The following is a 17,362-nucleotide window of genomic DNA, read 5'->3' on the forward strand; positions in this document are numbered from 1 at the left end:
GTTTCTGAGTGGTTATATGACTCGTGGCAGATTGTTGGTCCGGAAGTCTCTTTAAATGTATCTTTAGGCATAACCAAAAACCTGAATATTACTGACAATCTTCCAAATATCTTTTGTTCAGCAGAAAATACAAGGACACCTCTTTTCTAACATACTTCACTTCCTGTTTTCCCACTCTACACTACATTTCTTCATTTGGCAGAGGCTTTTATCCAAAGAAACTTACAAGTAGTTTTTTTAGTGGCACAGCAATCAGGGGTAAGGTGCCTTGCTCAAGGGCACTTCAATCATGACCCGCTGGCACTGAGACTTGAACCAGCAACCTTCTGATCACAAGGCCAACTCTCTTACCACTAGGCCCACAACTGACACTAATATTATTTGAGCTATGAATTGTAAACAAAATTGCCAACATTTCTGCTTTCTCATCCCTTAATATTGAATACCCATATTCTTCATATCCCATTCATCATTCCCCATATTTGGCCAATTTATTTTCCATTCCCACTGTATTACAAAATTCTCAAAGTCCTTTATTTTAATGATTCTCCTTACATTTGCTTGCCTGCTATATTCAATACAATTCTTGAATTACTTTCTAATTAACATTTGTGAATGTAACATTTATGGATTGGTGAATCTGCATTTGCAAATCGTCACACTTGTGTGGATTTCTTCGAATTTGTGTGTGGTATTTTTGAGCATTTTGGTTCTGAGCATATCTGCAATGTATTGAGGTCCTAGGCCATTGAACAAATTATATACCAGTAATAATACTTTAAAATCTATCCTATATGTAACTGGTAGCTAGTTTAAAGACCTGAGGACTGGTGTGATATGATCATATTTTCTGGTTCTGCTCAGAATCCTTGCCGCAGCGTTCTGTATGAGCTGCAACTGTCTTATGGTCTTTTGGGGGAGGCCAGTTAGGAGTCCATTACTATAATCCACCCTGCTGGTGATGAAAGCATGCACACGTTTCTCTAAGTCTTGACTGGACAATTTTGAAGTTGACTTATCGTTGCCTCCTGGCTTCCCACCATCTTCCAGTCTTTTTTTGATTTTGATTTGATTTGATTCAATTTATTGTCATTACACACATACAAGTACAGTGCAACGAAATGTATTTTTAGAAGAAGATAAAGCATAACATGGGGAAGGTGGTGAGAAAAACATGTACACAATACACCAAAGACAAGACTTGCAACAGGGATAGGTAATCCAGTTCCGACAAGCAGCATCTGATTCTGCTGCCATGGTGGCGCCGCATGCAGACCCACTTGTCAGGCTGGCGGGTCAAAGCGACGGAGGCATTGATCTGGGAGTGGTTGGCCGCCCTCGAGTGCGGCCTATGTTTTGTGTGATAGTCTGTGTGATAGTCTGTGTGCAGGTGTTTCAGTAGAATGGGGGAGGGACGCAAGAGCGTCTCTCCGTACTGCTCCACTCAGGGTTGAATTCCAGCACCAGCCTTGGCCGATGCTGATACGGGGGAGTCAAAAAAGATAAGATTAATTGTTTAGTCTTGGGGAGAGCAACAGCATTCCATTTCCACGGCTACTCTCTTTGTCCAATTTGGTCTCCAAGAATATCAATTTTCCCTTGCAAAGTCGTGAGCTTCTCCGTGATAGAATCCATATTGCGGTTAATAGTCTCATTTCCAGAGCCGACCGCTCTTCCCACGACTTCCATCATAACGGGCAGCCTCGTGAGACTTTTGAGAGCTGTTACCGTTTTCTTAATTTCTCGATAACTAAGGGCACAGCCTAATCCAATCAGCATAATACCTGTTATCATGGTTCCGAATAGGTAGATACCTTCAATGTCCTCCACGGAAAGAGGAGCCAGACACACAATCCGCCATCCCTCCAAGGCCACCATCGTGTAGCCAGCTGTGAACGTTCCGTCAGGGCAGACAGGTTCCCCCGAACCCAAGCTTCTCGTCGAGAAGATCGTGTCAATAGCGTTGAGAGACCAGTTGATCAGATCCATAATTTCAGTTGTAGAGCAGTGCAGAGAGAATCTCTCAATAGATGATACGAGACAAGACACGAGATCAGCAGGAAAAAAAAGGGAAGGACGGGAGCAAGAAAAATGCGACTGCCTCCGTTAACAGAGCGAAGAGGCCTTTTTTATTTTCCCAAAATATATTGTCTATACCCAAATATCTGTCCGCTCCTTTCACTATTATTTTTATTTTCTCTGTTTTTTTGTTTGACTTGGTCTGTACAATTAATTACATAAGCAATGAACAAAATCAGCTTATCCACTGGCAGTTCTGTACTGCTTTCCTCTGCTCGACCAACCTCTTGTCTCAATGTGTGTTTAACTTTATCAGTATCATCACTTCTCCTTTGCTCTTGTTAATTCAGAACAGCTTTCTAGAAACCGTATGTAACGTTACGTGTCTTCGTGTACAAATGTGTGTTAATAACCGTGTTACCATTGTTATTCCTATACAGTATATATATATATATATATATATATATATATATATATATATATATATATATATGTCTAAGCCATGTCTTCAGCACCCCTAAAAAGGAGCTCAGCACCCCTAAAACTTGGAGTAAGAAATGTTGTAATTCTAAAAAAAATCGTCTTTTAGAAGGTTAAATAATTTCCAAAACATACTCCGTAGTTTTTGGATTAAAATGTATGTGTTTGGGATGAAAATGAAACATCCCCGCTTAGCAAATGGTGTCATCCTCTTCTCTTCCTCCTCTGTACCTGCACCGCTCAGCGCGAGACACACGCGGAGTGAGAACACGTTATGTAGTGTTGTGAATCAACTAAGTTGCTCCAAAGCTGTCTCACACTTCTTTCCTTTTACATAGAGTTGTTCCGATTGCGAAACCATATCGGTGAGTACTGGAGTCAGTATCCTGAATCACCATGGTACACCTATAACAAGTGTTTATTTTCTGACTATTTTAGTCCAGCGGGTCGCCGCCGCTGTGGAGTAGCACAGGACCTGGGTGACTCGTCCATGGTCATAAACGGAGAGAAGTAGCGCCGGTTAATATGTTCTTCCGCAAGACGCATTCAGTTCTGTTTATTAACTGCTAGCGCGTGAAACAAAAACAACTAAACTGCGGACCTGTGTCTCTGTTGTTAAAGTTTATCGTTCATTTGATACTCATTTTAACAGTCTGGAGTCACGTAAACATGACGTCACATGCGTCTTTTCTGGTCAGTCGTCATGGAAACGTGATCGCCCTGGCGTTTGGACCAGAGTGTCAGAGGAAGTGATTCTTTCTGAAGCGCAAGAGTGAGGCTGGTACAGTTCAGATTCGTGTTCCCTTCACTGAAAGTATTTTAGTACCTTGCGTCGGCTCCATACATGGCTCAGGAGGACCACAGGCCAAAGCAGACTCCAGCACCTACAGCTGTGATGTCTATTGAGAAGGAGTTGCTTGAAATAATTGAACCCCAAAGGGTCATTGACAGGTTTGCCAGCCTCAAAGTGCGGCGACAGATTAACTCTCCCAAAGTAGAGCAACAATGGGGATTCAGGGGAAGTACTTTAAAGATTTCCCTCTATTTCTTTTTTTATATATTTACTTTCTTAGTATTTTCAAGACCTCTGTAAATTATCTGGATATTTTGGACTTTACCTTCTTTTCTTATTTATTTTATTTATTGATGACTTATATTGGTTTATGAAAGTTCAGACTGGCGTGCGACCAGATATAGATGGCCATTTGTAAATAATTTACAGAAGGTGAATTACATTTTGTTGTCCAACCTGTTACATTGTTCAATGACAATAAAGATCTAATCTAACCAATCTGATGACTGTTGATACAGAAGGAGGATTTGTGTTTGTTTTAGGGGGCTGTCTGTGTGAACTCTCACAATTAAGCTGGGGCCCATTCTTCGTACGTCGCTAACTCGGTTAGCTGGATTTGATTGTTGATGATTTGGCATGATCTTGGATTGTTCGGTTCTTGGACGCTCATCCTGGACTTGCTGTCATAGCAACAGGTCCGTAAGCTTGAACCTGCTCGGGAGCAGGCTTACTTTATGTAAACAGGATTAGATTGCGGCTTTATAAGCGGAGGAGATAGGTAAATCTGTCGCAGCCATGTCTTGTCCATTTATACGACAGCAACCTGTTGCGGAAGGTGCAAGTATAATTCGCAGAGCTTTTCGAATGAATAGACAGGATCATTTAGCGCAGCGCGATAGCGTCATTGTTGAGAGATACCGTATTTCTCGCAAGGGTGTTATTTACATCATTCATTTGTTGGAACCACACATTACGTGTTTAACACGGAGGAGTCGGGCTTTAACAACACCACAGACTGTGTGCATTCGCAAACTTTACCTGGCGCTCAAGCAGTTTTTAGGGGTTTTTGTTGTATTTCTAAGCCACTTAAAACCGCAGGATTTTTTAGCTATTGCAGGTACATTTATAATTGTTAATGACATGCAATCATGACCATGCCAATAAGTATGAATAACAGTTCCCTAACGTGATTGGTGCCATAGACTGCACACATGTCCCCATCAAGGCCCCCTCAGGCAAAATATAATTTTATAATTATAAAATATAAATATAATGAGGGGGATTTTGTGAAGCGAAAGGGCGTTCATAGTGTTAATGTGCAGGTAAATTACTATTACAATTTATAATATTCCAGATTATTTCATGGAAAAAAGTAATGAAATCAAAAAGTATGCAGTTGACTGACTAAAATCTCTTCGATGGTGTGTGACTCAATGCTCCATGTCACCAATGTGGAAGCAAAATGGCCAGGATCAGTACATGACTCAAGAATTTTCAGAGAGTCACATTTATGCACATTATATGAACGTGGTAAGGGAACAAACATTTCAAGCTCACGGTATTATACACAGTATTATGCTGAGCCTAACAGAACTGCATTTTCCATTATACAGGGGATTGTGACGGGATCCTGCTTGGAGACAGGGGCTATGCCTGCAGGCTGTATTTTATAACGCCCTTCCGTGAGCCAAACCCTGGACCACAAACCCGTTACAATGCAGCTCTAGCCAGGACAAGCATTGAAATGACCTTTGGGCAACTAAAGGGAAGATTTCAGTGTCTGAAAAGTCTGAGGGTTGCACCTGACAGGGCCTGTGACATAATTGTTCCATATGCCATATTGCATAACATTGCCACCATCAGAAAGGAGAGGAACCCTGTGGTGGGGGTGAAGCCTGATGATGACCTCCAGCCAGTGCACTTGAACCAACCTAGTAGCAGAGCTGCACGGGACAGAATTGTGGAACACCATTTTTTTACTGAATAAAAGACAAGACAAATATGCTTAGTTTCTTGAGTTTTATTTAAAAGATTATTTATAAAGAAAAGCCAGCAAGTCATATTTTGCCTGCAATAAGAGATAGTTATGGAAAGTCAGCAATACTACTATGTGTGAAATAGTGTATTAGCACTAACTCTGAAGCAACTCTATCTCCAGTGAAATTTTTCTCTCTTTCAAGTTGTCGAGTTCAATTTCTCCTCTTATTTCTCTTTTTTCACCTTAAAATACTCTAGTTTTGGTTAAAGATGTCGTTTATATAGGGAACGGATGTCACCCTGTGTAATTTTGTGAAAAAAAGGGTCAAAACATGCCTCATGCAACAAAAGACAAAAGTAAAACACTGCCCACCTCTGTATCAGTTCTTTGTGCAGACTGTTCTGTGAGCCTTTCTGTAGACCTTTCTCTAGGTGTGGACTCCTGCAACTCATGTTGCAGACAGAAAGAATAGGTACACAAGTATATACAAATTATAGTTAAGTTATTTATGCACTTACAGGTTCTTCCTCCAAAGGACAGTCATCTGAGAGGATTTCTTCACAGGACGTGCAATGGAAATAAATGGGTATTACAATGTGTTGCACTCTTGGGGGGGGAAATAATGTCATTACAATTAACTACACTGTAAAAAAATAATGTGATCAATTACTCATGGCAACATATTTTATATGAACAAAGTTTATTAGTTTTCACTTTCACAAACATTTGAAATGACTGTACCAAATTCATTTAATGCAGCAACAAACCATTTTACAGTATACTAAGAGAAATAAAAGCTCATTTAGCCTAACAGTAATGTAGGTGTTGCTGCTGGTCCCTGGCTTTGGGTATAAGGAAGAGCTGCCCCCAGGAATAAGGAAGAGCTACCTCCACAACGGGTCGGTTTGAATTCAACCCAAGGGCCAGCTCTTCTGCTGGGGTATATTGTGGGGGTGCACCACCACCTGTAATCTTTCAGCCTTTTTCTTTGTGGCTGTCATAAATAGACACATAATTTAACAGTGGCTTTTTACATAAGGACTGTATAAGAAGTAAAGGCTACCATTTTGTAGAATATTCTTGTACCTCACATTTACTTGTTCCCATGTTCTAGTGGGTCCCGTGGTGGCTCTGACATAAGTAAATATGAAATAAATAAAAAATGCAAAAATACATACTGTAGAAAGTGATAGAAACATCTGACATGGACCCCATTTATGCATTTAATTTGTTTGAATTAAATGTTCAAATTGGGCATAACCTTCCATTAAAAGCTCTTGTTCTGCTTGAGAGGAAAACTGGGCGTTTTCTTTAGCCATGCTGAACAGCCAATCACAGCGTTGCTGATCATTGTTTCTACTATCGATACATATCCCCTTTTAAACCAACGCAAGAACGCGCAATGATCTCAGATAACTCAATCCAGCGATACTTATCATAAACAACAGGTGTGTTCGAAGAACCCAATTAGCCGGATCATGATTAGCACGATGATGTCATCTTGGATGTGTCTTTTGATCTCGGATGTAATAAGCGACGTACGAAGAACGGGCCCCTGGTGTCCTGAAAAGGTCTCAAACCTTGTTTGTATGTGTTAGCGACCACTCATTCAGTATTTTAGGTTTAGTTAGTTAAAACAGCTCCGTTCTATCGTTCTTACTTTAAAGGGAGTTCTGTTCTGCAAAAAAAGGTGTTAAAAAAAATCTGGATTTTGGAGTTAGTTGAATCAATGTTAAAATGATCAAGTTATTTTTCAATAGACACATTTTTTTGTTTTTGTGTGAAAAGAGAGGGGGGGGGGTTTGCAGTGGGGCTCATTGGGTGGTCAGCACCCCTAAAGCTCTGACCCTAAAATCGCCCCTGGTCTAAGCTATGTTTTTATGACAAACATGCTTTGTCGTCTGAAAATTGCTCAGTAGGTTTATATCTTGTGGTTGTAGTAGGGACATGTTTGATTACTATGACATAAATTAGGAACCTATCATGTATTTTCTAGCTGGGATTACCATGTATCACGTGATTGCCCCTTCTATTATTTCATATGCTCTGGTTGAGCCCCTGGCACCACTGACCATTAGAAAAGTGTGGGAGAAAGATAAAGCTATTCCGAAAGTCATTGGTGATGACGACTGGGCTACTGGGGATTGGGGATGATGTTACTAGTCTTTAAACAATTGTAATGTTTAGCAGTTTTCATCTGAAAAATTGAAGATTTTTTTTATGCTCCACATATAAAATCCTAAACATTTAAATGTTAGGCTCCGCCCTATATGCAGAAGCATACACACACATAACTGTAATAGAGAAACATGATAGGAAATGTATCCAGGTCTTCTACATGCTTAAAGATGAATAAAAAGGCATGCTTCAATGGGTATTTTTGTATTTACTATTTATGCTTTTACAATAATAGTTACATTTTATGAAATCACATTCTATTAAATCAGACAATTAAATAGTAAGTCTTGTAACATAGCATGGACCTTCAGGCCTTGCTTTTTATTACAATGAGACATGAATGTGTTCAGGGTGTATTCCAGAAAGCTAGTTATTTGACATATTGAGCAATATTATAATTACATTTCCAATCTCACCCAGCATTCACAAATAATTGTATTATTAACTTTGTAATTTAACCTTTTAAAATGAAATATAATAATTATATATATATATATATATATGTGTGTGTGTGTGTGTGTGTGTGTGTGTGTGTGTTTTAAATAAAATAATGTAAGCTTGTATTGTAAGGCTTTTTGTATTTAGATTAAATATTGTATATAATTTGAATTAGGTTTATTAAAAAAAATCTCCAAATATCACATATATGCACACCTTACAATTTCAAACAGTAAAAGGATGTTAATTGTGAAGTATTTTAACTGCAGAACAATTATAGCATTACATATCATTACCCAGTTATTAGGCAACATTAGGTCAAAGATAGTTGTGGCCTAATGGTCAGAGAGCCAGACTTAAATCTCATAGGTTTCAAGTTCAATCCCAGGCTGGCAGGTTTCCAAGACTTTATTATAAGCATACTGCATGGCATACTGGCATACTGTTCAAATATTTCATTCTAATTATAACTTAAAATCCATTTACATAAGAAATGTCTTTCTGATCCTCAGCATCCCCCTACAGTTTAGTATGGAAAGGCCTTTCTCCAAATTGCACATCCTTTCAGGATAGGCCTTTTCCAACTCTTTTAACATTTGGAAAGCCATGGCCTTTTAGCTAACAAAGTCAAACCAAACAAAAAAATATATTTGAAATACATTCATTTAAAAGGGATATATTAGGCTACATGACATATTGGACGTGTCACTGTGGGACTAACGTTTCATTCTCTACCCGTCACAGCAGACCTTCATCATCAAATGCAAATGAATTATCATGGTTAATGTGTTCTGAAGTGTAAACAAGATTTTTTTAATTATATAACTTTATATCAATTATAGAACTGTAGTGGTTTCTACAATTAAAATTGTATCCATTCATATCACAATAAAGCTGATACACTGCAAAGTCAATTTTCACAAAAACAAATTAAAAGTATTATTAAGGAACAAAATATAGGATCAATATACAGCCTAAACAATTAGCATTGTAATTAAATATACTGGTAGAATAACATTTACAAACATGTCAACAAATCTAACAGAGACAAGCATTAAGAAAGTATATTTTAAATATCTTAGCATAAAAATACTTGTATATAGTAGCCCACATATATCTGAACTACAGTATCTTTACATTTAATAGCGTTTATAGTTGTGTAAACACAAATTAAATTACACAATATTTATGTTTTTTAATTTAGCACTTTATACATTGATGCAGATTTCGTAAGCAAGTTTTTGGGTTAAACATCCCAGAGGCCAGGGTTTAGCCGACGCAGCTTTCCGGAATACATCCCTGGTCCTCTGCACAGTCAAAAACGAATAAGACATCTCTTGCTTTTGAATCGCCCTGTAATCAGCTGTACACAAAACATTATAACTATAAGCGATCCGTTAAATTGATAAAAATAAAGAAATAAAAGTTAAAAATGAATAGCAAAGTGAATACACACGATGACAGAGAACAGACATTGCACATGCGCAAGCACATACGTGCTTAAAGGTTAAAAAATGTGAGCTCTTGGCCAGTAAAAACAGCAATGACTCCTTTATTTATGGTATTTCTGTGAAGGAAAAGATTTGTTATTTAGGCGTTTATATAGTGAAGGACCAGAAAGAAAGATGCATTTTAATTTTTTAACCCCTTACAGATAAAATTCAGAAGAGATTTAGCAAGTGGCTACAAAGAGATTTCTCTTTGAGATGTAAGGTGCTTCTTACGAAGGCTGAAGGCCTCTCAAGGCTTATTTATGATGTACAATCTGTGCATTTGGAGTCAAACGGTAAAATTATTGACCAGATACGCTTTAGATTGTTGTGGAAAAACTCAATCCATTATATAAAGAAATCTGTTGTCATGAATATTAGTGAAAAGGGTGGTCTTAATATTTTGGATTTTAGTACTTTAAATTATACATTGAACATGAATTGGTTGAAACGATTTAGAAAGAACCCAGTCTCTTTATGGAACTTTATTCCTAATTATGTTTTTCTCAGCTTGGTGGTCTGGATTTTCTTCTGTTATGTAACTATAAAATTAAAAAATTACCAGCAATATTATCTGCTTTTCACAGGCAATCTCTCTTGGCATGGTCTTTGATATTCAAGCACAACTTTTCATCTCATAAATATTTTATTTGGAATAACTGTAATATTTTATACAAGAATAAGTCTATATTTTTTCAGAATTTGTTTGATAAAAATATCTTGTTGGTTAGTCAATTAATAAATTCTCAAGAGTTATTGAGTTTAAGGTCACTTTCAATTTCCTGTTTCTCCCAGAGAATTTTCAATAGTTATGGGTTCCATCCCATCCGGTGCTCTTGCTTTATTGAGAGGAACTCGATCTCTATCTCCAGTCTCTTGAGGTTTTGTCAATACTCCTGTTGGCAAATTGTGCTTTGCTTCTCCCTGTGCAAACAACAGATCAGTCCGTTCACTTTTTCAGCAAACAATGTTACTTTACCGTCTGTGACCGGTTACTGCAATAATGCAGTTGGTAATATCTTTTGGAAAAAAGTTTGGATGCTTCCACATCTTTTTTTTAACCAATTAAGTAAAAGAGATTTATTTTAAAAGATTTCAAGTCACTACCTCAATAAGTTCAAAAAAGGATAATTCCTCCAGTTGTTCTTTCTGTGACAACGCTGATGAAACCTTATCTTTCATCTTTTTTGGTATTGTCCATTTACCAAAATTTTTTGGCAAGATGTTTTACGTTTCATAGATTTCAGATCTAATAAATGTGTGTTGTATTGGAAGGATGAGGTCCTAGGCTTTGTCGATTATTATCAATCTAAAAAAGGTAGTTTTTATGTAATTCATCTGATCTTGTTACTAGCAAAGTTTCATATTCATAAATATAAACATGTTAATGTGAAACCTCTTTTTCTCAGTGAATTTTGATATTAAATTTCAATTAAATTAAAAATTTGGAAGATAATTTAGGATATAAAGAGAAAATTGGGAAGTTTGGTGGAAATTTGTGTTTCTGATGTATTTTATTATTTTATTAAAATATATTTTACAAAGTAATGAACAATACATTATACAGTTATTTATTAGATTAGGTAAATATCAAATACATAAAACCAAGTGGGCCTTATGTAAACAAAACATTTCAAATTATTTTAAAATATATGTCATGACAAATGGATACCAAAAAAGCTCCGAAAACATATAATAGTTTAAAAGCAGTTAACTTTATTTAGTGACATTTTTCTTTTACTTTATTTAGTGTCTTTCTTTTCTGCATTCTCTCTGGCAATGTGATGTAGCACTGTATATTGTGTTTGGTGCATAAAAAAAAGGAAAAAACATCCACCGCAGGCCGCAGCGAGATGCTCCTCCGCACATGCGCACTGCAGCTGGTTGTAATATTAACATTTTTAAAAGGAACCTTGGGTATAGAGAGATGTATGGCTTAATATATTAACAATGGCACTGACTTTATAATTGTGAAATTAGAAAACAGTGTAACTGTGCATTCATAAAGCGTCAAAATCCATGACGTCAAATGGTTGCAACCTTAACCCGTTTCTTAACGCTACAGCGAAGCACACACGTTTTCCATATATAACAGTAAAATATGTGTCGTCATACATAAGATCAGATATATATATATATAAATACACAAGGACCGTAGGTGGCGGTATGTCCTCCTGACACAAGCCAGCCTGCCTGCCATAAAAGAAGAACTCGTTCAGTATCAATAAGCGTCTGTTCAAGGTCAGCGTGCATTAAATCATAACTTTAAACTACCGCCTGTAAGACATTTAAGATTATTTAAGACATCAGCATCCACCATAATCATAAACATTAAACGTTATGAGAATATACTGATAAACACAATAATATGAGTATTAGAGCACACGTGAATATTAGCCCCGTCGGTTAATGAAAGAGAGAGAGTATAAGGCTGCTGATGTAAAGTCAAAATCTGTATAAAATGCATTTTATAATGACAAAACATTGTGTATATAATACATTCAAAATGATTTTGGCTATTAACATGCATGCTTGTATTGTTTCTGACCAACAATATTTAAATGTGTGAAAATAAACAAAATCTATTTGATCCTACAGAACCGGACCCCTGGATGAAGACCCCAGCTGTAGCAGATATACAAAACTGGAACCTTGATGTTAAAATAAAGCTGTGGAGAAAGAATCTCTTATCTCTAACTAATGCACATACTCAACCAATATAAAATATATTTTACACTGTAAAATCACACAACGTCATCAAACAAAAGCAACATTGGCTCATGCAAGTCAAGCTTTCACATGCACCGTAAACAAACCGTCTTACCTTGTTATTGAGCACTTAAATGCGGGCATTGGCTTTTCTCTTGGATCTATGTTGAATTTTTTTTATGTATAAACAAATGATTCATAAACATGTGTGACTGCACGCTATGCGCTCACACACGCATTGAGGCCTGCTAATCTCACACCTGTCAAACAAACTCATTAAGCTTTATTATACACAAATTTATTTATTGAAGATGTTAAATTTGCATATTGTACCTGGTTGCCATTATATTTAAAATAAATAATTAAGTAATCAACGGAAAATGTAATAAATGGGTCTTTTATTTTAAGTAGGCGGGGCCACGCGACTGGGAACGTTCATTCGGATGGGAAATATACAAACGTAACCATAAATATTCAATATAACTATAAAGATTAAAACTAAATTAAAAACACATTTTGGATTAAAAACTAAATCCGTACAGGGTTTGTAGGTAAAGCTGCAGGATTACAGAAACTGCAGTTGCGGAGATAAACATGTGACAGTGCTGCCCCCTGGTGGTTGTTCAGAGCACTGCTCGAAATCCGGAAAAAGCATAGATTCTGGAGACCCTCCTTTAATAGATCTGTCAGTTCTTCAACCAAAGTCAAAATATATAAAAGAGAAACGGTGAGCTCGATGCAGATTCCAACAAATACACTATTAACACTGAGTGGTAAATCACCATTGCCAGCCCATGACCATTCATTGTTTGCTTTTCACTTTACAGTGTAATGTCAAATGTTTATCAAGCGAAAGCAATTCATGAAAGTTGTAATACTTTCAGTATCAGGCGATGCGTGTATAAAATCTGTTAAAATAGCACACGCACACACAAACACACTCACATCTCTTATACACAAACAAACACAGACCTGTCTCTTATTTGGTCCCTCACTGTCGGGTTTACCAGGTAGAGACACACACGTCCACGTAACATTCAAAGCAGGGGCGTGTTTATCATTTTAACAGTAATATAATAGTAATATTGAGTAGGCCTATGGAATTATATGTTAAACCAGGATTTATTTTCATTTGAACCGCATAACGGCACGCAAAATTGTCAATAGTTTAGTATAAAAATAAACCTTTGTTTTGGAATCAAATATTTGATTCAGTATGTGCGCGGTTGTGTTTCTATGCCAGTACTAAATTGTGGGGCAAATTTTGATGCTTTAATTTCCCTCCCTAAAAACATATAACATGGATGCTGTGATCTAACTAACTAAAAAACTGATTTAAACTAGGCAATTAAAACAATTGCATTAGTCCTATTAATTTCATTTTAAGCAAAACACAAATCTACAAGTTATTGATGTGCTTTGGAAACAGGCAAATGTAAACAGATTGACATTCATTGCTAACGGTACTGATTAGCGTGTTGACAAAATGTTATGCTCTCCAACTTAATTAGCTTTGGATGAAAGCGTCTGCCAAATTAATAAATGTAATGTAGATAGATGGTATTAAAACTAACCCTACAAGCAACCTCTCTCTTATTAGGCGCTTTCGACTTATTCGGTGCAGCGCACGCAGGCCAAACAGGCGTCAAACGCATCAAATTATTTGACCCCTTTTCACCACTAGGGCCCCCTCCCAAGTTAGCGGGGCCCTATGCATTTGTTAACACCACTACTGGTTTAAAATAACATAAACTCACACATCTAACATACGTACACACACACATAAAACCTGCAAACACATCAACATAAACATGCTTATCTTACACCAAAACGTACAAACACATCAACGTAAACTCACATATCTCACACAAAATCTAAATCTTTGCAAACATGAGCACTCACAGAAACAATATAAACACAGACGTTCCTATTAATCGAATGAGTTTATTGATTCATTTTTCTCTCTGAAATTGCTCACAGTTATAATACAAGGGGATTTTTACATCATTAAATGCATGTTCCTGCTCTGTATGGACAACATTTTTTTTCCATTAAAGTTTCGCTTTGTTCAAGTGTATAAAATAGGAAATCTAACAACAGGTATTGCTTCATTATTGTTTCGATACGCTGTCTGTAAACTTGGGGTCATAAACATTCAAAACCTTTCTCTTAAAGGTACACAGTACAGACAAAATAAACACCATGTGTGCGGTACGAGCGACGCCTTCTGGTTTGCGTCACTTCTCGCACAAATTGTTAGTGCATCAGATACTAGACAACGTGATAAGAGGGGAAAGAAAATGACAAACGGAGCAGAGAAAGTAACAGAGGTAAAAACAGGGGTGAAGGGCGAGCGTTCTTCATTTCTCAGATAAACAACAGAAGGAAGCAGCTCGAAGAAATCGTTAAGCTAAAGCCATGCAAAGAAAACGCGTGCATGCACACAGCAATACAAGTCAAAGCAAAGAGCAGGAACAGCCAGAAGAGCATATATACATCAAAACTGATACAAGAACAGCTTGTTTTCTCATCCATTGTACACAAACAATGATGTAAAGCTGACATTAATATCGAGAACTTCATTCCCTCCCTGCAGAGGCTAAACTACATTCTTTAATAACTGTTAAAATTGCTTTATTGTCGGTTGGTTTGTTTGTTTTTAACATAGTCTTTTGGGGTTTTTGACGCTAAGAGGAAAGAAAGATCCCACAGTACTTTCATAAATCAAGACATAAATACATCTTTCAACAAACAAAACTCTGTTGCCCTGATGCAAACAAACACATTATTGTCATAAATAACATTCAAGTTCTCATATATATATATATAATTGAATGACGAAAAAAAAACATGAGGAAAAATACAAAAATAACCACAATGTATTCAACATTTTTGTATCTGCTGGTAGTGATATGAGATAAAAACTAATACATTTTTTAATTTCAGCATCTCTATGAACAGGTTAAAAGAAACAAATTGTTTCATTATGTAATAAATACAGAAGGGGGGAAATAATTAAGACCGACAACACAAGGTTTAAAATCTCAATCTACAACATAACTAAACCTAGTGTCACATCTATATTTATACAGAATTATGTTCAATTTGTTCAACAGGGATTCATTCATTAGGATAAATTCATTCAATTGTATTCCCCCCACCCCACCCTATTCAGAATCACGTTCAGTTCTTTTGCACCAATAAATTCAAGTTCATCAAAGATGAGAGAAGAAGAGAGCGTACACGAAAACAATACAATCTGCAGTTCCACATCCCCTCATGTCAAACTCTCGAAGATGTCTTAAACTTTCTGTTTCCTTCTCTGGTGTTCGTGAATTTAAATGCAAACATCCAAGAGTTGTGTGCTTGCGTCTGGAATGGTGAGGGTGTCCGTTCATCACAAACTCACGGTAATATGTAACTATCTCACGAGGTGGCTGATTCATATGAATTGCTTGCTTTTACCCCAATGGTGTTGGAGTTAGGGGAGGAGCTTCATTCACGCTAATTCATGTGATTTACTAGTTCGATCCGTTACGGAACTCATTCATGTGCACAATTTACTAGTTCAGTCCGTTGACTTTTTTCCCCTGCGTGTCATATGCAGGGCTCCGTAATATGGTTCTGTTTAAATTAATCTAAATTAACAGACTATATCTTAACAGACCTTGGTTATGCTTATGCCTTGGTACAAATAATTTTTTTTAACTTCCTAGAACTTTTTGGATTGCATTATGGGATTTCTGCAGGGCACTGTGGGATTGCTTTCTCTGTAAAGGATACGTTTTGTTTTCCTAGAGTTTGGTTGGAATGAGGTACCTCAGCAGACAGCACACTGGGTTTTGGAGCAGAGTCTGTGTTTGTGTAGATGTGAACAGGTTAGGTTGCTGTGATGATGGCAGGGGAGCACACAGTCGGTAAATGGGAACAAATGTGTCTGAATTTTAATCCTTGTCGAGAGGCGAGCCTGGGTCGGGAAAAGTGTGACAAAGGATGAGGCGTCCGTCTCCATGGTAACCTGCGAGTTGGTCATGAAAAGTGCCCTCGGTCAATAAATGTCCATCACGGGATGTGCAGGAAAGCAGGGGCGGAGTTTTAATAGGTTTTCTGGATAATTCCTAGCAGCGAAAACAAGCCGTCACAAATGTGAGGAAAACAATAGTAAAGACACCAAGAAGAAGAAACAACAGGGAAGCCTGGGAGGGTCTGACACAAGAACATGGCGATGAAGGGGAGATGTGAGAGTTTGTGTGTTGTCAGTGAAACAGTATTTCCATCATACAAAAGTTGACCCAAATATAAATTCCATCTCTAATATCATGTTTTTGTATTTAAGTATGTAGTTGTGTTTGAAAAAGCTTGACTGGTAAAGTGTTAGGACTGCTCCTGTGTCCCGACAGATGCCAACAGCTTGGCATTGTCCCTGGGGTTGCCCGCTGGACATTTAGAGTCACTAGGCTGGGGTTCGTGATGACGGGCGTTAGGCGGGTGTCTGTTGGGCGTGCCAGGTGGATGAGGCACCTGGCTGTTCTTCTCGTCTGTAAAAAGTTGTTTAATTACGTCAAAGAAGTTACTCAACGGGCTGCCTAGGTACACAGACAGGAAGAAAAGGGGAAAAGAGAGAAAGAGAGAACAAACAGAGAAATGAAACAAATGGGTTTACACAAGGAGAAAAGGACAGAGAGGGGAAAAGAGAGGAGGGGGCGAGAAATAGAGGAAGATGATAAAACTAAGACTACCGGGAATTTTGGGAGCAGTTGTGGTTGATTATTTCTTTCTCCACTGGTTGTTTAAAACCTGTATACTGTGAAACACAAAAGAAGATATTTTGAAAGATGTCTCAGTGGTTTTGTGTCAATACAATGCAAGTCAATGGGGGGCAAATGTTGTTTGCTTACCAACGTTCCTCAAATATCTTCTCTTGTGTTCTGTAACACCTTTTTACTTTGACTTAACTGTTCCTGTAAACGGATGAGTGCACTTGATGTGGATGTGGCTTAAAGAACATGTGTTTTAGGGGTTTATGTCAGTGAGTTTGCAGGGTCGGTGTTTTAAATGGTATATTGAACAGAAGCTGCAGGAATCTTAGCACACTTGACTGGTTTTCGTACACTGATTTACAAAAACTGGATAAATATGTTAGAGATAAGTACTTTGTTCAATTATTTTTCAGGATTATTAACTGGATGAGTGGTTGATATCATCAGAGATGCTCTGTGCACTCTTCATCATGCCAAATAAAGCAAATGAGCAGTTTTAATGAACGAGCGCCGAGCC

General features: G+C 37.4%; 1 protein-coding gene across 1 annotated transcript in view; it reads right to left on the reverse strand.

Annotated features, from left to right (window-relative positions):
* Window positions 1-14,011: 14,011 nt before the first annotated feature.
* brsk2a (BR serine/threonine kinase 2a) overlaps window positions 14,012-17,362 on the reverse strand; it is a 152,456-nt gene continuing 149,105 nt past the window's right edge. Inside the window, exon 19 of the mRNA XM_079450626.1 lies at window positions 14,012-16,203. Coding sequence (XP_079306752.1) covers window positions 16,181-16,203 — 23 coding nt within the window. The 3' untranslated portion in view covers window positions 14,012-16,180. The remainder of the gene's footprint in view (window positions 16,204-17,362) is intronic.

This window comes from Barbatula barbatula (genome assembly GCF_947034865.1).
Source record: "Barbatula barbatula genome assembly, chromosome: 25".
Lineage (NCBI taxonomy): Eukaryota > Metazoa > Chordata > Actinopteri > Cypriniformes > Nemacheilidae > Barbatula > Barbatula barbatula.